At 39.6% G+C, this 22,920-nt stretch overlaps 2 protein-coding genes across 2 annotated transcripts in view; one reads left to right on the forward strand and one right to left on the reverse strand.

Annotated features, from left to right (window-relative positions):
- The window catches only part of LOC107564446 (ral GTPase-activating protein subunit alpha-2-like), a 148,557-nt gene extending 137,770 nt beyond the window's left edge, over positions 1-10,787 (forward strand). The window contains exons 33-34 of the mRNA XM_016249541.1: positions 753-877; positions 8,799-10,787. Of these exons, the coding sequence (XP_016105027.1) occupies positions 753-877; positions 8,799-8,956 (283 nt within the window). The 3' untranslated portion in view covers positions 8,957-10,787. The remainder of the gene's footprint in view (positions 1-752; positions 878-8,798) is intronic.
- Positions 10,788-13,515: 2,728 nt separating this feature from the next.
- LOC107564444 (insulinoma-associated protein 1b) lies at positions 13,516-15,327 on the reverse strand. The gene has a single exon (XM_016249538.1). It carries the CDS (start codon positions 15,149-15,151, stop codon positions 13,823-13,825), a length of 1,329 nt encoding a protein of 442 aa, XP_016105024.1. The 5' UTR covers positions 15,152-15,327; the 3' UTR covers positions 13,516-13,822.
- Positions 15,328-22,920: the final 7,593 nt, after the last annotated feature.

The following is a 22,920-nucleotide window of genomic DNA, read 5'->3' on the forward strand; positions in this document are numbered from 1 at the left end:
TATATATATATATATATTAGTGCTGTCAAACGATTAATCGTGATTAATCGCATCCAAAATAAAAGTTTTTGTTTACATTATTTATGTGTGTATACTATATATATATTTATTATGTATATGTATATATATATATATAAATACAAACACATGCATGTATATAAGAATATAAATATATACATGTAAATATTTACTGTATGTGTGTGTATTTATATATGCATAATAAATATACACAGTACACACACATACATATATTATGTAAACAAAAACTTTTATTTTGGATGTGATTAATCGTTTGACAGCACTAATATATATATATATTGTTTCCACAAAATTATGTTTTCAATGTTTTCAACATTGATAATAATCAGCATCAAATCAGCATAATAGATTTCTGAAGGATCATGTGACACTGAAGACTGAAAACAGAATTAAATGAGATTTTAAAATATATTCAAATGGCTATTTTACGTTCTAATAATTTTTCACAATATTGCGGTTTTTACTGTATTTTAAATGTTGAGATTTCTCATAAAAACATAAAAAAAATATTGAAAATAAAATGGTATGCATTTTAATTTAATTTGTGTGTTTGTTCTTCCGAAGTCACAGTCACACAATAGCTTTGTGTGAGAAACCGACCAAAATTATTTTGATAAGCTATTTCTTCTATTTCATTTGTTGTTGCTGGTTAATTCCAAAGCCTGTGATGATTTGGTGTTATGTAGATGTGATTTTCCTTGACGGGCTCTCAGTTATGAGGAGAGGGCTCTCTACCTGGAGGCCATCATTCAGAACCACAAGGAGAACATGACCTTTGAGGACTTTGCTGCCCAGGTCTTCTCGCCTTCCCCCAGCTACTGGCCAACGGGAGGTGCAGGTGAGACACACGACGTCTTTTATTTTCCTTTATGTTGTGGGTAGCAATTTATCTTACAGTCCTCTTCTGCATGTACATACTGTACAACGACTGGGTAGTAAGTGCTGTACTTACCCAGAAACATGAAACCATGTTCAGTTCAAGTACCTTACGTTACTTATAGTACTTTCTTAAGTTCACTGTAAGTATACAGTAAGTGCACATACGGTAAAATAAAGTGCAAGTATTTTGTTTTTATTTTACTGTCCCAAGCATTGCTCTTTTTCCACTGTTTATGAAATTGGGAAATCTCTAAAATGGATTAATTGTCTGGTACAGTTAGTTTTGAAATGTGTCGTCAGACTCTGTAGAGGGCGGATAATGCACAGGTTTAGATGAAGCCACCAGGTCCCTGCCCCGACCATTCAGGCGCTTCATTTTAAAACAGCCAAAATAAAATCAATACAGCCTTCGACTGTGAAAGCCCAGTAAATCAAACTGAAAATGCGCTGTAGTACAGCTTAATGAATTACACAACTGAAAGGAGAAATCGATGTGGGCAAAATTCTGTTTTAAAGTACACTTGCAAAATACTGTAAGGACCAGGGTCCCGGCATTTGTGGAAATTACAGGATAATATGATTTGTGATTTCTAGACCTTGAAATGTCAGGGAATTGATCAAATATTAAAAAGTCTTGGAAATGTCTGTAGTGAATATAAAGTTAATTAAAATATTTAGTTGGGAGTCCAGTCTCACAAATATTTTTTATCCAGTAATCACAAATGACTAGAAATGCATTGGTAAACAGGTGTGGGAGTCCTGGACAACAGTCTGATCATTGTTTTTCATATTTTACTGTCATTGATATAATATTGTCATTTTTTTTTACAATAATTATTTTTCATATTTTCATTTTAGTTCTAAAGTTTTAGCACTTTTGTTGTGTGTTTTTGTCGTTTTTATTAGTTTTTTTTTTTTTTGTAGGTTTAGTTTTTAGTTGATTTTGTTTTGCCAAACAAAAATGAAAGAAGAAATGTTCCCTTGACAGTTAGCTGAAATAAAATAAGTGTAAGAAAAAGTCTTGGAAATGTCTGTAGTGAATATAAAGTTAATTAAAATATTTAGTTGGGAGTCCAGTCTCACAAATTTTTTTATCCAGTAATCACAAATGACTAGAAATGCATTGGTAAACAGGTGTGGGAGTCCTGGACAACAGTCTGATCATTGTTTTTCATATTTTACTGTCATTGATATAATATTGTCATTTTTTTTTACAATAATTATTTTTCATATTTTCATTTTAGTTCTAAAGTTTTAGCACTTTTGTTGTGTGTTTTTGTCGTTTTTATTAGTTTTTTTTTTTTTTGTAGGTTTAGTTTTTAGTTGATTTTGTTTTGCCAAACAAAAATGAAAGAAGAAATGTTCCCTTGACAGTTAGCTGAAATAAAATAAGTGTAAGGTTTTTAATATTTTATTTTATTTCATAACTTTCATTAATAAATCATTAACAAACATTATATAATGCTTAACAGATCATGTTCACGTAGCTAGAAATATGAGATAATGTGCTATGTTTACTAATGTACTTATTAAAAATTACCTAATTATTAGCAGATCATTATTTAATGTAAATTAAAATGCTTACACATGGCATTAAACTTTCAATTCATAAGAACATGCACAAATGATTTTGACAGATGGTTTACAGTGATTAAAAGCTTCATTAATACATCATTAACAAACATTATATAATGCTTAATGCATCATTTGCTAATGTTTAGAAATGTTATTAAACTTTCATTTCATAGGATCATGCACTTTTGAAAAATCTACAAATGATTTTATCAGAAATTATACAATGATTACAAGCTTTTTTGTTAATGTACTTTTCAATGCTAACAAATGTCATTAAACTTCTGTTCATATGCTCAAAAATGTAATGAAAAATTAGCTTAATTAGTCATTTTAAGCACTTCACTATTCACTGAACTATTCATGTTATATTATTCATTAACTCATAATCACAGTCTGTAAAAGTCATATATTTGGTCTCCATTTGTTGTGTAGACTTCTACTATTTTCACATCTTAAATCATGTATTAATCATTTGTTCATGTTTTTGCAGTACTCAATCTAAAGTGGAAACTATTCATCATTTGTAACACACATTGGCATAACATTTGTATTGCCTCAACACTTATATTAGTATAATATTTCATTAAACAGGGTATTCCTTGAATCAGACATCAGCAGGAGAAAAAAAATTAACAATTTCAAGAAAATACTAATGTAATATAAACAGATTGAACTGTGTTCAAACGTAATCAAACTGACCCCTCTGCACTTTTGGCCCCTTACCTAACCCATAAACCTACCCAAACCAGTCCCTAACCTTACCCATACCACACCTCAACAGCAGCAAAAGCGTTCTGCATTGACACAAGCTTTTAATCATTGTACATCAAAATCATTTATAGATTTTCAAAAAAGTGCTTGATTAAATGAATTAAAAGTTGAATGATATTTGTAAGCATCGTACTTTACATTATCTGTTAATCATTATCTAATGTTTAATAAGTTTAGTAAACATCAACAAGCACATTATCTCATGTTTCTAGGTATGTGAATATATAACTAATGAGCCGTTAAGCATTATATAATGTGTGTGAATGATTTATTAATGACAGTTATTTTAAAGTGTTCCCTGACAGGTTTATGGTTTAAGTTGGAGTTAACAATAATAACACTGTTTCTCATGCTACAATCACGACTCTGTGGGATTTGAATATTTCTTTCTTTCTTCATTTCCAGAATGACAAAAACTCTTCTATTTGCAGTGCGTTTTCTAGAGTTGATTTACTTTTCTTTTCTTTGTTATTTAAATGTTTCGTTTTGTTTAATATGCAGACTTTATTCTGCACGTGGATGCTAAATTTGCCCAATCCCTGAATGCAGCAGTGAAGGGACACGTTCTTTGTGGGGTAATTTTGCAGAATGATGCTCTGACCGTTTTGATTTCTGTAGTATCGCCCGTTTATTTCCTAGAAAGGTGTTGAAATCGCTGTGGTGACTGCACGGGGAGCAGCTGAACTCCGAGAGAATGAGAATCTCATCCGTTAAACATTTCAAGCTTTCTGCAGTTTTGTTTAATATGCAGACTTTATTCTGCACGTGGATGCTAAATGTGCCCAATCCCTGAATGCAGCAGTGAAGGGACACGTTCTTTGTGGGGTAATTTTGCAGAATGATGCTCTGACCGTTTTGATTTCTGTAGTATCGCCCGTTTATTTCCTAGAAAGGTGTTGAAATCGCTGTGGTGACTGTACGGGGAGCAGCTGAACTCCGAGAGAATGAGAATCTCATCCGTTAAACATTTCAAGCTTTCTGCATCTCAGGGTTTCTTGTACCTCTACCAAACACATCAAAACTGCATCCCCAGATCGTTGTTCTCTTTTTTTTTCTTCTGTTGGCCTCTCAGTCTCTTTTGTTCTAATTCCTTTCTCAAGTTCATTATTTTTTGTTCTTAACCTCAGTTGCCATGCCTGTTTCTTTTCTTTTTCTGTTTCTTCTGTTTGTGCCACCAACTCCAAATTCAATATGTATTTACTAATTAGTAATTTACCCATAAATGCAGGCTTAGGTTGGAAAGAAGTCCTTCTACACTCTTAAAAATAAAGGTGCTTCAAAAGGTTCTTCAAGCGATGCCATAGAAGAACCATTTTTGGTTCCACAAAGAAGCATTCAGTCAAAGGTTCTTTAAAGAACCATCTTTTTCGGACCTTTTTGTAATCTGAAGAACCTTATTTCGCCACAAAGTATCTTTTGTGAAACAGAAAGGTTCTTCAGATGTTAAAGGTTCTTTATGGAACCATTTAGACAAAAAGGTTCTTCTATGGCATCGTGAAGCACCTTTATTTTTAAGAGTGTATGTATACATACATGAAATACAAGCTCTGTTCCAAACCCTAGAGAGTTGTGTAGCTAGACAGCATTTACAACAGAATAATTATGTTGAATACTTGATTCTGACTGGTTCACACACACACACAGATCGGTGAAACTAAAAGCGTCAATTACGTGTCATGTGACCAATGTTTTCTATAGTCGATTCACTTCAGAACCATTTTATTGTCCACATCCATCTGAAATCAAATATTTTAAATATTACAAGCTAATTTTTTTGTGATTATTTTTTCTAACACATGTAAATGCAGCTGTAGCAAAACTAACATTGTAATAATTATGTAGGAAGTCGGTTTTTAATGGAGTTAATACCTAATAATTCACCCGTTCTCCTTATTTTACAATCTGACATGAAGTACAGTTTCAGGTTCCAGTGTAGACATAGTGAAGCCATTGCAGTGGCTTCAGCACAAAGTGGTTTTAGGAGATAACTTCTTATATAGACATAGCTCACTGGGGTTTGGAACAGACCCATAGATGACAGTTTGGACAGGCCAGACAGACCCGTTTAAAACGCCAGCTCATCCTGTAGGACTTGAGTTGTTTTGTGGGTTACAGTCTATGATGCTGCTCCATGTTTCACCACCATCTCACCCATGACAGCAGGCAGGCGTTGGCCAGGGATGGTTTGGGACATGGATTACCTCTGGGCCAAACTGGACTGTAAGACTTTTCTGCCTGCTTCCTCCATTAGGCATGTGGCCCCACACGTCTGTTACACAAACCTGTCTTTCTCTGTCTCTGTCTCTCTTTCTCCCCCTTTTCAGTACAGTCTGCATGTTCCCCATTTTATGATTAGTGAATTGAGCACAAAGAGTTTCCTCCTTTTTCGGAACGGTTTCTTTTTAAAAATGTTATACTTGTGGAATGCAGTGCAGTGACGAAGATTCCATTAGTAAAAATTGTTACCTCTGTTCCAAAACTGAGTTTGCTACCAAGTAAGCAGTTACCTTCCAAGATAGCATCCTAAGCTGAATGGAAAGATTTATTTATTTAGTTTTTCATTTAGTAGGGCTGCATTAAATTGATCAAAAGTTTTCCCAATATAGCATGAGACTTCTTTCAAAACCCAAAGATTTTAGAGATCCCAAATTTTGAATGGTAGTCCATCTTTAATAACAGCATATATTACTGACCATCTTTTGGAACAGCCTTTGTGTCAAAAGCATGTCTGTATGATGCCTTAAAATGCTGTCTAGGTAGGCAGCTCACTAGGTTTTGGAACAGCGCTTTGAGGTCAGGATCAGCTACGTGTGAGGGAATAGAAATGTATGGTTGTATCCATGCAGGGTTTAGTCAGCTAATTGAGTTGAAAGTATGTTTTTGTTTAATATCATAGTTGGTAGACAATAACTTCTCTGAAATATAGCAGACTAGTGTGTCTCATTAAACATGTACAGGTATGAAGGCCAGCAGCTCTTTACAAATATTATTTACACTAATACAAAACAAAAAGCACTAAAATGTGTTGTTTTGTTGCTTATATCATCACCTTGCATCGTTGTGACCGTTATTCCAGCGCAACGAACACGAAACGATCACCTTCGTTCAGAAATAACCTCACACTGAGCCTCGCGCTCTGGTTTGGGCCAAAGTCATTTCAGTTATGTAACACAAGTTTAATGCACATATTGTGAAAACGTCTTAAAAAAGAGCTGTTAAATCACAGGTTTGTGTGTTTTGCGGCCCGCAGCTTTTCTGTTGTGTTCCCCATGTTAAACGTTCCTTCATTCTCAGAAAACACAAAGAAGAAGTGAAGTGGGCCAGTGTGAATAGAAATGTGTTTCACCGTCGTCTTGTCTTAACAGCCACAGTCTGTCATGATCACTGGATGTTATTTTAACATTTTCTTTGTGTTGTCCTTCCTTCACCCCTCAGGATTAACATCTAACAGCCATATGTTCAACAGCGTTCTCATTCTCTCTGTCACACACACACACACACACACACACACACACACGCACAGGTGCGCAGCTTACGTGTTGCTCTATTGTCTTCTCTCCCTCTGTAGATTAAGTGTGTACAGGTGTCAGTACAGTAACGGAAGGTAAGAGTCTCGGTCTGAACGGAGCTTGCGTTCTGTCACAGAGACCCCTCCCCTTTCCCCGGCTCGTCTACTCATCTTTCCCCTCTTTATTTCCACTAATGAGCTGCGTCTGCTCAGAGCTTTTAAAGGAACACCGAGGCCGTGACGGTGCGCAGCTTACGTGTTGCTCTATTGTCTTCTCTCCCTCTGTAGATTAAGTGTGTTACAGGTGTCAGTACAGTAACGGAAGGTAAGAGTCTCGGTCTGAACGGAGCTTGCGTTCTGCCACAGAGACCCCTCCCCTTTCCCCGGCTCGTCTACTCATCTTTCCCCTCTTTATTTCCACTAATGAGCTGCGTCTGCTCTGAGCTTTTAAAGGAACACCGAGGCAGAGCTGCATTGGGGCTGGCTGTTCTGAGCGCGCTCTGATTATGGACGCCGGCGGAGTAATCGTAACACAGTAGCAGCATGAATGGGTCTCCAGCCTCCTCTCCTGCATGTCTCTGCTTTATTCTCTCTTTTTCCCCTCTTTTCTCCTTTTGCTTTGTCCTTTGGCGTGTGTCTGTTTGCCTGAGGCCACATCTGACACTAACACCTGCCCTACTGGATAATGTCTTTGTCACTTACGCTTTTGTTTGGATTGCTGCAGGGAGCCAGTGGGAATGAGGGCCACTTACTTTACACACATATATATATATATGCATATAAAGGCCAAACAGGAAATTTTTTTTGTTTCATTTCAGTTGAAAGGTTTATGTTTCGATGCATATATATGCAATATGAAAATATATATACTGTGTGTATATATATATATATATATGTGTTTAAAAAACATCAGGTCTAAGTAGTAAATGATAATGATAATAATAATAATAATAATAATAATAATAAAGAATGAACAGGTGTGACTAAGCTTTTGAAAAGCGTTTCAAATGTAATTATATATTAATATAGTTATAGTAAAGTTACTTTGTGTTTGGCTGCATGTTATATTTGTATATATAGTCTTGTTCTCACACTTTTCTTTTCACAACAAACACAATGCACTCTTTTTTATTTTATTTTTATTTTTATTTTTTTTTGAGGGCGATTCACAAAATGAGAGTTGGTGAAAAAAGAAAAATTCCCAGGGTTTGCATGATTGATTTGATTCACACACCTCACCGTGCTTCAAATAAATCTGATGATCAGACGGTTAGTCAATCACTGTGATGACGAGCGCTTCTGGATCTTTATGCTCTCCTCCCGGCTCAGCTTCAGTGTGGAAACGTAAGACGGCCAGTCATCTCTTGAAGCTATAAATGATAGAAATCCCTGGCACGATACATAGTTCAGTCAGCATTAGAGAGGAGGGACCTGTGGGTAAGTGTGTATCCTCTCTGCTGGCATCCCGATGTTCTCTGTGGACGTGTGGAGCAGACAGCACCCCGCGCTCGTTTACTCCTCCCCGACTCCTTTCACATGCTGAGACCGTTGTTCTCCGCTCTCCTCCCCCTCTTTCAAAGAAGCCCTGGAGTGGAGGTCCTCTCCAATGAGCGCATGTTCCCCACACCATCTGCTCGCAGAAACTTGAGATGCCCGTAAAAAAAAAAGAAAATAGCCAAGCAGATGCCATCTTGACAAAGCAGGAAGCTTGTTTAATTTAGATGCTTTCTGGAGTACCAGTATTTCAGAATGCCAGCAGAATCCATATTTTGCATGTCTTCTTCTTTTCTTTTTTTCCTTTTTTTGGTGGAACTGCTTTGTAGAATGACAGTTATTGCAATTAACAGTCAAATGGTTGGGGGCTAATTTTGAGTTCTCAGCTTTTTACTTAATCTCCATTCACATCCGTCTCTATCAGAGGAGGTTTCCAGCTTCAGTAATGGCATGCTATCAGTTTGAAAGCAAGCTTATTAATGTCATTTCGGCTTATTCTTCACTCCGCGTGTAATATGTCCTCCCTTCCCAGGTTCCCTCAGCTGCAGCACGAGCGCTGACCTCAGTGTTACTGTGACGACCATCGAGTCCGGCGACCAGGTCTCGCCCACTATACCGCGCGCCTCTAAGAACCGGGTTTCCGGAAAGCTCCGCCGCTCGGCCAGCGCCATCAGCAAGTCCTCTAACTGAACACTTCCACCAGCCGTCAGACTGCATTGTGGATGAATGTATCATTTGACTCTAATGCTTTCCACCTGTTGTTGTTTTTTCCTTTTTGAAGCCGAGTCGCAGTGAAAGATGCAACTGTTGTCGCAAAATGATGACGCTTCACCTGTCGTGAAGAAAGAGAAACTGCAATTATGCTGAAGTAAATCTTCAAATGTGAAATTCATTGCTATTTTCGAAATAATGCTGCATTTGGAATGGATTTACGGATCCCAAAAATGTCCTTACGACCGAGTCGCAAATGAATAATACGAAACATTTCAAAAACCCTGAGGCTTTAGCTAGTTTTTAATACTCTCATTGTCCAGTACTTTGAGCTTTTCTTCATGTCAAACACTGAAAACCCAATCACTGATGCATATGGGAGAGACTTTTGTTGTTGTCGTTGTCCCGTCCCAGCACTGAGACGCTCTGAAAGAATACTGACACTTTTGAATCATCAAAAAAAAGAGAGAGTCTGCTTTTAATGCTTTCAGAACGTAATCAGTGCAACCGACTGCAATGAAATCACGATCTCTTTTGATATTATGATTTTCTTTTAAGTGACTCGTTTGATTATTTTACGGAACTGATTTATGCAACATGCTGAATTGAAAAGGCTCCCGTTGTTTGTAAATCTGTGGAGGTGTAGCACAAATGTGAGCTTCTTAATTTGGGAATTGAACGTCTCCCATTCCCGTCATGTAAATCTACTCCAGCATTCCGATGTTTTTGCACTCGCTCAGTGGTGGTCGATGTTAGTTCCGTTCTTCCCTCTGTATTTGGATGTACATTGCTTTTATTTTGATTTGATTTGATAATATATATATTTGTTTCATGTTGTGTGTGTGTATAGATATATATATATAGAGAGAGAGAGGGAGAGAGAGAAATATCTGCCATCGTACTATTCCTGACTAAACGGAGGAAAGGCCTCCAGAGCCTCAGGTGAAGCTGATGCTTGCACTGGCTGTTTATGAAGGGAGCTGTTCACAGTGCCTGTGTAATACCTGTCCGGATTTTCTGAGTTTTTGCTGTTTTCTTTGTGGTTTCTGCCATCGTTTAATTGATCCTGCACACTTCCTACATGGAGAGCAACGAGTTGTACATTTCACTGGAGTAAATTGAATGAGATTGTCTGCATTTTGTGAAAGCTGCTTTTGTCTGATTAGATGCTGGATGGGGGGGTTCTTTTCCAGCTGCTTCCCCGATTCCCGAGTGCCCTTTACTGTACCAGCAGCATGCCAGCGCTTCTCTCTCTCTCTCTCTCTCTCTCTCGTGCCGCCCCTCTCTGTTCCCGTAGAGACCCGGCCTGGTTGCCATGGAGGCCAGGTGTTACACACGCTGCAGGCTCCACGCAGGCTGCAACAGGACACATGTTGCACTACTTTGCCTTACCTGTACACTTGTCTTTGTTTCGCTTCGCCTGATACTTTTTCTCTCTTCCAAATGCTAAGTACCATGCTCTGAATGAAAAACGCTGACGAATGTATGCAAACCGACCTGAAATCTCAACTGAGAACCTGCAGATTTGAAATGGGCTTTGGGTTGAAAATACTGCAGCTGGCCTAACTTCTGTTTGATTATGATATGTTCGTTGTAGACTTTGTTGTTAGCCTTGTATATTGTCTCTTCTTTTTTTTTCTTTGAATGTTCTAAATTCTGAAGGGTATAAATATATTAATGCCTGTAATATAATCTTTATATAAGACATTGAAGATAAGGAAGCTTGAAGATTTTGTCATGACTTGTTAACATATCAGACTGTTTTTAATAGAAGTAATCACTTTATCTTTACTAGAAATGTGAAGAAATCAAAACAATTCATTAAATTGATTTGAAGTTCATGTTTATATGCGTTTGGTTGCTCTGTTTTAGTTTTCTTTTCTCATTGTTTCATGATTCATGAGTAGTTGCTGTGTCCTGCAATTTTATATTTCATTTAATCTGTATTTCTATGTTTTACAATTAACAGCATTTTTACAAATGTAACAGATGAGCGAATGCTGGAACATTTGATTTGTACCGAAAAAAATATTTCATAGAAATAAGCTCTGGGAGAAAAAAAAAATATATGGTGCAGGATTTGCTGAAAGAGTTTTCACTCTGAAATTGCTAGTGAGTTTTTTAAATATTGAAACATGAAATTTTGAATTATAGAAATTGAAGTATGAATTTAAAATATTTTCCAGTTGGCCTACTGTTTGTTTCAATTACAAAAAAAACAATTTTTGGTGTGTTTTTATTGAACCGCAAAAAGGGTGGTTAAAATTATTTTTTTTTTAAATAAAATAGACACGCACAAATGTTTATTGTTGAATAAAAAGTTAAATAGATATACTGTTTGTCAGCTACCCATATCTCCTCTTTAAAGAGATGGTTCACTCAAAAATAAATCATCTGTCATTATTTTCTTTATTTTTTCCCCCTGTGGAACACAAAATGTACAAATACCTCCTACTGTGTTCATCAAAAGAAATGAAGTCACGTTTTGTCATAATTAAAGTCCTGTGTTTTGTGCATGAAATACGACATTGATTTTGACCTCTCGCTTTCCTGCTTCTGACCTGGAGAGACTGTATGATGATGTGGTGGTGTACATGTGTGTCTGAAATAATCCCTGACTCTGTGCTCTAGTGAGAGAATGCATGGCCATATTGTGTGTTCGAGCGAGTGGGTGGAAGTGGTGCTCGGGGTTAGAGGTTGTTCTGTTGCTGGAGCCGAGGGAATATTGAGGGTAACCTGAACCCCCTCCCATCTGTCTCCCCTGCTGCTCCATGAGCACAGACGCGTCCCTCACCGGAGTACAGGTGCACACGCTCCAACACCTACAGCTCATGCAGGTGGCCTCCAGCACACTCGCGTTTAATTACTGACTGAGTGGTTACAAAAGGGGGAAGTCATGGTTAGAGAGTCGGACTCGTAACCCAAAGGCTGTGGGTTCGAGTCTCAGGTCCGGCAGGGATTGTAGGTGGGGGGGGGAGTGAATGTACAGCGCTCTCTCCCACCTTCAATACCACGACTGAGGTGCCCTTGAGCAAGGCACCGAACCCCCAACTGCCCCCCCGTGCGCCACAGCAAAAAAATGGCTGCCCAGTGCTCCGGGTGTGTGTTCACAGTGTGTGTTCACTGCTGTGTGTGTGCACTTTGGATGGGTTAAATGCAGAGCACTAATTCCAAGTATGGGTCACCATACTTGGCCACATGTCTCTTTCCCTTTTTTCACTTTTAAAATCTGACCAAAACAACAAGTATGATTTTTCTTTTATTATTTTCTCGCCAATTGCACTCTTAAGTGTGCATGAACCGAATCAAGAGTAAAATCATTAGTGAGAAGCAGATGACAGCCGTGAAGTGTGAACTTTACACATCTGCTCAGAGGAGGCATTGGTTTAGACAATCGGATGCTCATTTTGCAAACTTCACCCTGATCGTGCTTTTGTTGTTTGATTTGTATCCGCTTATTTTATCCTATACAATGTAAAAGCAACACGATGGATTGGTTGCGTCTTTAGAGTCGTACGAAGCAGGCACAGACGGATGTGAATGAATCAATAATGCCTGTGCTGAAATGCCTTACGGGTTAATGCCCTTGTACATTTCTGAGTTGTTGTCACCCTTGAAATGATTTCAGCTAAATAGACAGTGGGCCAACTACATTATTTCATTGATCAAGCACAGCTTACATAATGACTTCAGAATGACCCGACCAATTAAAAATCAATACTTCTGCCATTTAAAGCATGGAAAGGGGTTTGGGATAGAAACTGTAAAGGTGTGAATTGCCAGAGGTTGGCTTTATGTCATCTGAGCATTTGACACACCTGTGGAATGACAGATGGTCATGCTGCACATTGAGTGCTGTAGTAAAGTAGACTGCACAAAAACACTTGTACACCCCTGCTCTGTTCTTAACGTCATGTATTGCTGTTAACTTTGTATAAATCTGTAGATGAATATGGGACAGAACTTGTATGTCTTTATGGAGTAACTGGCTCGATTGGAATTCCAATAATGTGAAGTCCAAACGAAAGGTCGTTGCATTTTAACAGTTCTCATATTAAGCGATAATAACTGCCTATATTATTTAAATCAACTATTGTACAAATGGTACACGGTGGCTTTGTGTGGCAAATATGCACGAACAAGAAGCGTTTTCATTTTGAAAATATTTTATTTGAATAGACAACACGGACGCACATATAAAGCGCTAGGTAGCAAACATTTAGGAAAATAAACTGTACTTAGAAAAAGATTGCATCTATAAGAGCTTCACGTTTCAAGAGAGCGCACAAAAACCAAGACGAGATGATCTCCACACAACGATTCGACTGCAACGTGACACCCAATAAGTTATACAAAGCCATTGAAAATAAATAAATACATAAATAAATAAAATATTACGAACAAACATATTACAATAATTTTACATCATGATAGTAAGCAGTAATTGTGTGCCGACATTCAGAAACAATCGTTACACTGAAGAGTTCTTAAGGCAGAAGTTTGATGTATTTCTCTAAAGGCATTTCTGGCTACTAAAGGGAAACTTTTCAAGATTTCTTGTAGTTTTCAGTACGAAGAGAGAGAGAGAGAGAGAGAGCATTTTCACTCCCGTAATCCACATACTAGATTAAAGCTACAGACGTGAAACACACAGCATGTGAATTCAAGGCAGAGGTACAGGAACATATCTTAGGTCTAGGAGCTATTACATTACCATGTGTGCAAGGGTTCTAGAAAAATACCTTTGTAAGGACCAAACTAATACTTTTCTCCAGACTTTTCTAGCGAGGGGTTGGATGAAGAAAACAGATCGTTCTAAATGGACGGATCGCGGTGGGTTCGTCTTCAGCAGGCGTTACGCACGGGCATCTGGAGAAGGATGACTTGCCTGTTTTCGGTGGGGTGGCATTTGTTGATGTGCCTGGTGAGACCCGGCGAGCTGTAGAAAGTGGCGGGGCAGAACTTGCAGGGAAGCGCCTGGGAGTCGTCGTGCAGGAGGCGCAGGTGTTGCTCCAGACTCGCACGGTTCGGCAGCTTCTCTCCGCAAGCCGGACACGCGAGACAGTCCGCGGGGCTTAGATTGAGCGGACCCGGGCTTTGGCTGTCCTCCGAGGGCACGGTGTCGGGGCTCTCTGCGGTGCGAAAAGCCGCTCCGAGGATTTGATTTTGGAGCGCTTGGTGTCCCAGGATGTGCTTCCTCAGGTAGGCTCGGCGCTTGAATCTCTTCCCGCAGTGCGGGCAGTCGTAGAGCCCGTCGTCGGAGCCGGACTCTGACAGACCCGGACTCGGGGAGTCTCTGTCGCCGGGGAACTCCTCGGGGAACGGTTTGGCGGGCTGGAGGGCTTGTTTGGGCGCGTTCGGCACGCGCGGTTTGTGCCAGCGCCGGTGGGAGGCCAGGTTCGCCGGACAGCTGAAGACCTTCTCGCACTCGGGACACCTGTACTCCACCCGCACTATCCGGGAGCACTTGTGCTGTGCCAGAGAGAACGGGTCCGAGTATTCTTCTCTGCAAAGCTGGCAGATGAACTCCCCCAGGGGCTTGTTGCTGTTGCCCGAGGCCGCTCGGGGCTTGAGGTCCACGGGCCCCTCTTTGATTTTCAGGCCCAGCACTGGGGATGTGGTTACTTCGTCCTCGAAGTTGAGTTTGCGTATGGCTTTGGGTTTCTTGGCGCTTTTGCTGCTTTTACGCTCGGCGGCGTCAGAAGAAGGTCTTTTGGCGCCGGTTCGGATGGCGGGCGCCGTTCCGCTCCGGTTACTGTTGCTGGTGCCGATTTTTAAGTCGACCGGCGCAAACAGAAGATGATGGTCCAGGCTGGTGAGAGAGGCGGGAGTCGGGAACGACTCGGCAGAGACGGGCGAGCCGAGATTGAGACTCCGCTCGAAATATTTCCTGTCATGCTCCTTGCTGATGGGCCGGGTGGGGCTGTACAGGGCTTGGTACACCGTCTCCGGGTTGCCGAACTGCACCGGCTTGGCGCTGTGGACCGACACCGGCGCCTCTGCCCCGTCCGACGGGAAGGCTGAGGTGATGCTGCCCGGCATGGGGGCGCTGGGCGCGGGTAGAGACGCGGCGATTTGACATTCTGGAGCGGATCCTCCATCCTCATCCGAGCGTATCCGGTACGAAACGAGCACTGCTTTCTTGTTCCTTTTCACCAGGAATCCTTTGGGCATGTCGGCGGATGGATGAGGCGAGGATGACAAGGCACAACAAGACGAGATCCAGAGCCACAAACGCGCCGTCCGCCTCCCTCCCTCTGAGAGATGCTTTTGCTCCTCGACGCATAGCTGCACTCTTTTTAAGCTGGAATGATGTTATTGTTCTCGCCCCTAGTCGCTCCGTCCTCATCCAATCAGGAGCGAGCGAGGATCTCTGTGGAATTGGCCGTGGGAGGGCTGAGACACTCGAACCGGGCGCTACAGAGCAGATGAGCCTGGCCTTTATTGTAGTAATGCGCGCTGCTCTCTATTCACGGTCTGATGTATGGAGAGGAGCTCGTGCCGCGGCTGTGGGGCAGCGGAGGAAATGTCACTCACTGTCATCGTCGTAGTCATCTACAGAATATGCAATATATGCAAAACACCTTAATCTTAGTAAAATGCATCATTTAGATGGGAAACTGTTTCGTGTGTGTGTCGCCCATGTTTACAGTTTAAAGTTTCCATTTCACGCGTGTTTCGTGTAAATAATAGCGTATACTTAAAAACTACATTTACTATTTACAAGCAGCTCCACAAAGTAGAATTACAGATCGCGCGTTATTAATTAGCGCGTATGAAACACGAACATGCTAAATAAGTCCACATGCTTCCTGTGTGCAAATCTGGAGTTAGGAGAGATGTGTAATGCCACGCGTCTGTCTGAGGGCAGTATAAATCAGCTGGCTAACGCATGCATTAGTCATCAGAAGAAGCCCTCATCTCTCAACACAATAGCCGCGTCTGGCCAGCCGTCACAGGCTTTTTTGCCTTTGAAAAGCAAATTGACCTCTACAGGGATACACGAGCAATCTGGCCAAAAGAGAGACGCGTGCTGGACGCAATCAAAGATGAGCACTGACCTCGAGGTCAAGCCAGGGGTCAGCCATCATTGCATTTCTTCAAACCACCATGACCGGTGACAACTTCAGACACTGAAGCGTTTGCCAGAATGTTTTATTTAACGCTTTCAATTGCAGCCCAAGCTACACATAGTTCCTGGAAATATAATGAACTACAATTGGGGGGGGGGGGGGCACAGCTCCACCGTGCATGAAGTTCACTAGCATTCACTTCACTGATGCTATTCAAACTACAAAATGTGTTCGTTTACTTTTAAATAAAATTATCCGTTGTGTATTTGAGTCATAAGCACAGGAAAAAAAAGTCAAAGTTAGAAATCAAATACTGAATTCCAAATGATTCCAGTAAGCTACTCTTAGAATAATTTTCAATACATTAGTTTACTATAAATATCAGCAAATGCACAGTATGGAAAGCTCTAACGCAGACTTTATGTTTAGATCACAGCACTAAAGCATCTTATGTTTACTCTGTGAAACAGTTGCTTTAAATTCTCTTTTGCGCGCATAATTGGACAGACGTGTTGCACGGGTTTGCGTTCATCTATTGTTCCCCTCATTAGCATAAAGCTGCAGTATGACCGAGTCAAATAATTGCTCAAGCATTGGGATATGCGCCTGCCACCATTCTCCCCTGCAGCTTCACAAATATTATACAACACTAGCGGAGTTTAACACCACACGCGAGACTGAAACGTTCCTAAATTATAACCTGCATAGTTGCGCTGCGCCATCTAAAAGTTCCCAACATCATCTAAAGTTCTGCTTAAATCATGCATCTGCACCCACCTGGATTTGCGCTCATCTAATGTTTAACTTAATCTTAAGTGCAGACTCATTTTCCCTTGATCAGAGCATGTTTTGCTCTGTGTTAACATTCTGTGAAGTTTGTTTGTCTAGGTCTTACCCAGCACAATGCACTTCGATGGCATTTTAATGAGATTGTGTGCGTGCGCACCGGCCGTATGTGCGCGTGTTTGCTGTGTGGCGCGTGCTTGTCGCGTCTCATTTGCATACAGCTGCTCGGCCGGCGCGCGCCCCTCCCCTACTGGCCACGACCCCCCTCTCAATGCGATCACAGTAAAGACTTACCAACATATCACTCTAAACTCATGACAAGACAGATGTGGGCATCGTAACGAAAGCCATATGTGTTTACAAGCTCGGTGGTTTAATGCCAAAAGTAAAACGTGGACTAGAGCAGGCATTATTACATCTGTGTGAGCAATAGGTTTGACTAATGTTTGTGTTGTGGAGTTTAAAAAGAATATTAAGTTATTCAAAGAGTTATTGATTTCCTAAATGCATGCACACTCTAAACAGTTCAAACTAGTAATCAAATCTAAATGCTTAATTGCTCAGTATTAGGGTTGATTCAGCAATGTGTGGTAAGGGCCATTTGCACTGCTCCTCCTACAGGTTGGCACATGCTACTGCGCCAACCACACGAAACACTACATGAGTGTATTGTGTTCTCTAAACCGCCCAGTGTTCATGAAGAACTTTTTAAATCAGAAAAGCGAAATGGTCAGTTTCTGGCTTATGTGAAGACATGTAAGGTATTCTGTCGCAAGGACAAGCATAGCGTGTTAATCTGTCATGATAAATTGAGAATAAATGCATGCATTTGAGTCAGCGTAGGAGTATGATACCCATATTACCAAACGAAACCATGAATGAAACATTTTCTGAAGCAAAGCTAAAAGCATTTGAGCGCTGCACAGCCGGAAAACACTGGGACTCAATGGCTGCTGTCCATGGTTCTGAAAGCAGCCTTTTGCTTCACAAATCACTTTTATGCTGCTAAAAGGGTGGATTTTTGTAACAATGCAATAGAACCGTTCTGGGTTCCCAAAAGAACCTTTCAGTGAACAGTTCTTAAAAGAACCATTTTTATTGTGTGACAAACATTTTAATAATCAGAAGAAACTTTTTCTACTGTAAAGAAGCTTTTGTGCACAGCAGAGGTTCCATGGATGTTAAAGGTCCATCGTAGAACCACTGATGCCAATAAATAACCTTTTTAAAAGTGTAGAACATCCAATTTCTTGACCGCATTGACACTGAATAAAGAGGATGCAAGAAGAGCGTCAAACACTCGCTGGAATGCACATGCAAGACGCTCACACAGGCACATAAATAAACCAGGCCGTGTTAAGAATGCTGAATGTTGCATTTCCCAAACAAAGCATTTCCAACATTGACACACAGCTCGTTAGCTGCCATCATTTGCATTCCTGTATAATTGTGCATCACCCTTGATTTGTAAATGATCTTCCTTATTAGCCCATATAATGGGGTTAATAAGAGGCAGCTCATTGCACTTATCGTTTCTCTGCCGAGAGGAGGCAAGAACAGAGGCAGGACTTAATTAATTATATCAGTCTTTTCATCTGCAGCAGTAGTGCTCCCACACAAACATTAATATGATTCTGCAAATGGAGGGGAGTGGTACAGCCTGGGCCAGAGACATAAAAGATTGGACTCAAATTAATTTAGGCCTAATTAGACTGTGGGCGTCAGGGAGTGGTTTGCATAATAAGACCCTGTAAATGAGCTCAGACGCTTAGCTTAAGGCAATGCCTTTACATCTGCCTTAAACTAGACATGACAAAGAGTTTGACCCGGGCTTAGTTAGCGCAGGTCGCTTGACACGGTAGGCTATGGTGTGGATGATGACACTTTGGAGAATCGGTAGAAGAGATTCAACATCTGCAAGCCTTCTATTGAGATTGTATTCTAGCTCATATCCATAGTAATAAAACATATTAGTCATGCTGAAATCAGGATTATTCTAATATAAAATCAAGACAGTAATTCCACCCTGACCTCATGAGATAATGTAACTGTAAATGCATTTTACGATGCCGTGATTTTGCATGAATTCATAAGATGTGAATTGTACAAAAATGCACATGTTTTTCTTTAAAAAGTAAGCACGAAGGTCCACCCGTACATATAACTGTCAATGGGGCATACGCAGATCATACGAAAACCTACGAGTTCATATGAATTAGCCACGTATTCGCCAAAAAGTATAACAGATACAGAATGCAATGCGAGTGTTTTTTGATGTCCTGATGTTGCTTTTTTGTTTTTGTTTTATCCAGCTGTATTTACTCAGTGCAACTTATAACATCCAAGTGAAAGATATAAAACCAACATGTCAGAGAAAAAAAACAGAATCACTGAGTTTTTCAACTTCTCAATGGCACAAAAAGCCATTTGACTTTCAACAGTGATCAGCTGTGCTCATTTTGATCAGCTCAGCATGAAAAGAGCTTTGAGATGTAATCCAGCTCATCATCCACATAACAGCATTCCTCCAGTAAAACATGAAGGTGGTGATGTCCTGTTCTGGGGGTGTTTCTCTGCAGCAGGGACTGGAGCACTGGTCAGGATAGAAGGAAACATGGACGGGGCAAAATACAGTCAAATTCTTGAGGAAAATCTGCTGCCCTCTGCCAGAAAGTTGTCAATGGGAAGAAGGTTTACCTTCCAACATGACAATGACCCAAAGCACACAGCAGAACTGAGCACACAGTGATTGAAGGAGACAAAGCTGAATGTTCTTGCATGGCCTGTCAGAGCCCAGACTGAAACCCCACTGAAAATCTGTGGAATGACTTGAAGACTGCAGCCCACAACCGCTCACCATCAGATTGAACTGAACTTGAGCAGTTCTACAAAGAAGAGTATGCAAATATTGCAAAGTCTAGATGTGTAAAGTTTGTAGAGACAAATCCCAGCAGACTAAACGCTGTAATTAAAGGAAAAGGTGGTTCAACAAAATACTGACACAAGGGGCTGATCCTTTTTCCAACTCAGTGATTCTGGTTTTTATTTTTTATTTTTTTTTCCGGACATGTTGGTGTCATATCTTTCACTTGGATGTTATAAGATGCACTGAGTAAATACAGCTGGATAAAACAAAAACGGTCCGTCTTCTTTTCAGGCTGCAAAGCAACAAAATGTGATTATTTTAAAGGGGGGTGATTCTTTTCACTACTCACTGTAGTTGTTAAGTTTAGATATAGGGATCTACAATGTGCTGATGCAGAATATGTGCTTTAAAAGTACTAATAAACAGCCAATATGCTAGTAATATGCATGCTAATAAGCAACTAGTTAATAGTGAGAATTGGTCCCTAAACTGTGTGTTACCATAAATGTTCTTTTGTTTGAATCTGTCTGTCTGTCTGTGCAGTTCAGATCATTTTTATGTTTTCCATATCACCCATATGAGTATCATGACCCTAGAAGTCTGAACAGGGTGTGATCTCAGACAATCTGCGATATGCTAATTTTGTAAAAAAAAAAAAAAAAACATTCTTCCTCACATGATGGGCGCATTAATCACCAGCATTCTCCATGTGCTGCTCTAGATCCTCAGAGCTGATTTGTGATGCCGTGCCTCCGTCAATCGCATGATCAGCCGTGATGAGCTGGTTTGAAAGGGTCTAAGAGAACTGATGGAGATTACAAGGAATGTGATTAGATAATCAAATCAAAAACCCACTCTCATTCGGCTGATGTTGTTTGTTCATGATCTTTTTTAAATTATGTCATATTTTATCTTATTGTAAGGTTCAAAATCATTGCTTTATAATGAAGAATTGCGAAAAACAAATGAGGACAGAAGAAATTAGAAACTGAGACGGAATTTTGCTGTTTGCAAAACCTAAATGATCAAATTTAGGTGTGTGGTGATTGGCCACGCATAAGTCACTAGTTCTCATGATAGGGATTGTGGGTGGTTGCTGGAGAATTACTAGAGTGTTGTAGTTGGTTGCAGGATGGTGGCTTACTGGTCAAAAGGTTAAAAGGTCAGGGGAGCCCACCCCCAAGTGTCTGCATCAATAGGTCTAGTGTGCCAACTAACACTGCCAAAACATCAACCTTTGCGTATAACCCTTCATAACTCATGTCTTCAGAGGCCATATAAACTTCAAAATGGCAAAACAAAGTTTAACAAAAGCAATAAAAAAAACAAAAAAACATTAGCATGTACTAATGCTGTTGTTTTTATTTTAATTTTTTATGTTACTAGCTTAACTGGGTAGTTTTTTCTTTCCTGTGGATGACAGCTTTCAACACTGAAAAAAAAACAGAATTGTTTTGGTAAAAAGTACAAAAAATAATGTTTTATATTTTATATTTAAATTTACAGTTAATAAATGTATGTATGTACAGTATATGTACAGTGGTGTGAAAAAGTGTTGGCCCCCCTCCTGTTTTTTGAATTTTTTGCATATTTGTCACACTTAAAAGATTCAGATCATCAAACAAATTGTAATATTACACAAAGATAATGCAAGTAAATACAAAATGCAGTTTTTAAATGATTATTTATTTTATTAAGGGTTAATCACCAGCATTCTCCATGTGCTGCTCTAGATCCTCAGAGCTGATTTGTGATGCCGTGCCTCCGTCAATCGCATGATCAGCCGTGATGAGCTGGTTTGAAAGGGTCTAAGAGAACTGATGGAGATTACAAGGAATGTGATTAGATAATCAAATCGAAAACCCACTCTCATTCGGCTGATGTTGTTTGTTCATGATCTTTTTTAAATTATGTCATATTTTATCTTATTGTAAGGTTCAAAATCATTGCTTTATAATGAAGAATTGTGAATAACAAATGAGGACAGAAGAAATTAGAAACTGAGACGGAATTTTGCTGTTTGCAAAACCTAAATGATCAAATTTAGGTGTGTGGTGATTGGCCACGCATAAGTCACTAGTCGCCATGATAGGGATTGTGGGTGGTTGCTGGAGAATTACTAGAGTGTTGTAGTTGGTTGCAGGATGGTGGCTTACTGGTCAAAAGGTTAAAAGGTCAGGGGAGCCCACCCCCAAGTGTCTGCATCAATAGGTCTAGTGTGCCAACTAACATTGCCAAAACATCAACCTTTGCGTATAACCCTTCATAACTCATGTCTTCAGAGGCCATATAAACTTCAAAATGGCAAAACAAAGTTTAACAAAAGCAATAAAAAAAACAAAAAAACATTAGCATGTACTAATGCTGTTGTTTTTATTTTAATTTTTTATGTTACTAGCTTAACTGGGTAGTTTTTTCTTTCCTGTGGATGACAGCTTTCAACACTGAAAAAAAAAACAGAATTGTTTTGGTAAAAAGTACAAAAAATAATGTTTTATATTTTATATTTAAATTTACAGTTAATAAATGTATGTATGTACAGTATATGTATATGTGTATGTGTGTGTGTGTATATATATATATTTATATAATGATCCTGGTAACACACATGACACTAAAATAATGCAAAACACATTAATTTGACAACATAAAACCCTACTGTGCATAACGTAATATAAATGATAAAGTCTAAAAAAGTGAATGTAAATTATAAGACTAAAAAAACGGCACATTTACTTAGATTTTCTACAATTTCCCACCGTACGGCATTTTAATGTTATCCAATTAACTGGTTTTTACTGTAGCATTTTTGCAGTCTTTTACTGTTAAAATCTTTTCTTTCTTTCTTTCTTTCTACATTTACAGTGAATAAAATGAAAACTGTAGCCCAAGCATCTGTCAAATATTAAAGGTTACCCAGTTAATGTGATCAACACAATGGCCACATCTTTTATGCTGTAAATGTTCTGATGCCATGTCTTTTGCAGATAATGGGGCAATGCAAAAGGAAGGTGTATTTCATAGTCTCCCTCAGAGAGATGGAGTGGATCTCAAATGTCATGCTGAAATGTCAATGAGGGAGCGTGGCTCTGGTATTTCACATTACAGGTGGCCCTAATCTGAGGCCGCATTCCTTCAGCATCGCCAGCAGAGGTAAAAGATGCTCTGTGACATGACAAAAAGAATGAAGGAGAACGAGAGCGAGAGAAGGACTTTTA

Source organism: Sinocyclocheilus grahami, unplaced genomic scaffold (genome assembly GCF_001515645.1).
Source record: "Sinocyclocheilus grahami isolate Dianchi unplaced genomic scaffold, SAMN03320097.WGS_v1.1 scaffold935.1, whole genome shotgun sequence".
NCBI lineage: Eukaryota > Metazoa > Chordata > Actinopteri > Cypriniformes > Cyprinidae > Sinocyclocheilus > Sinocyclocheilus grahami.

Excerpts from the sequence above, each read along its gene's own strand:
- LOC107564444 (XM_016249538.1), bottom strand. The coding sequence starts at position 15,151 with ATGCCCAAAGGATTCCTGGTGAAAAGGAACAAGAAAGCAGTGCTCGTT.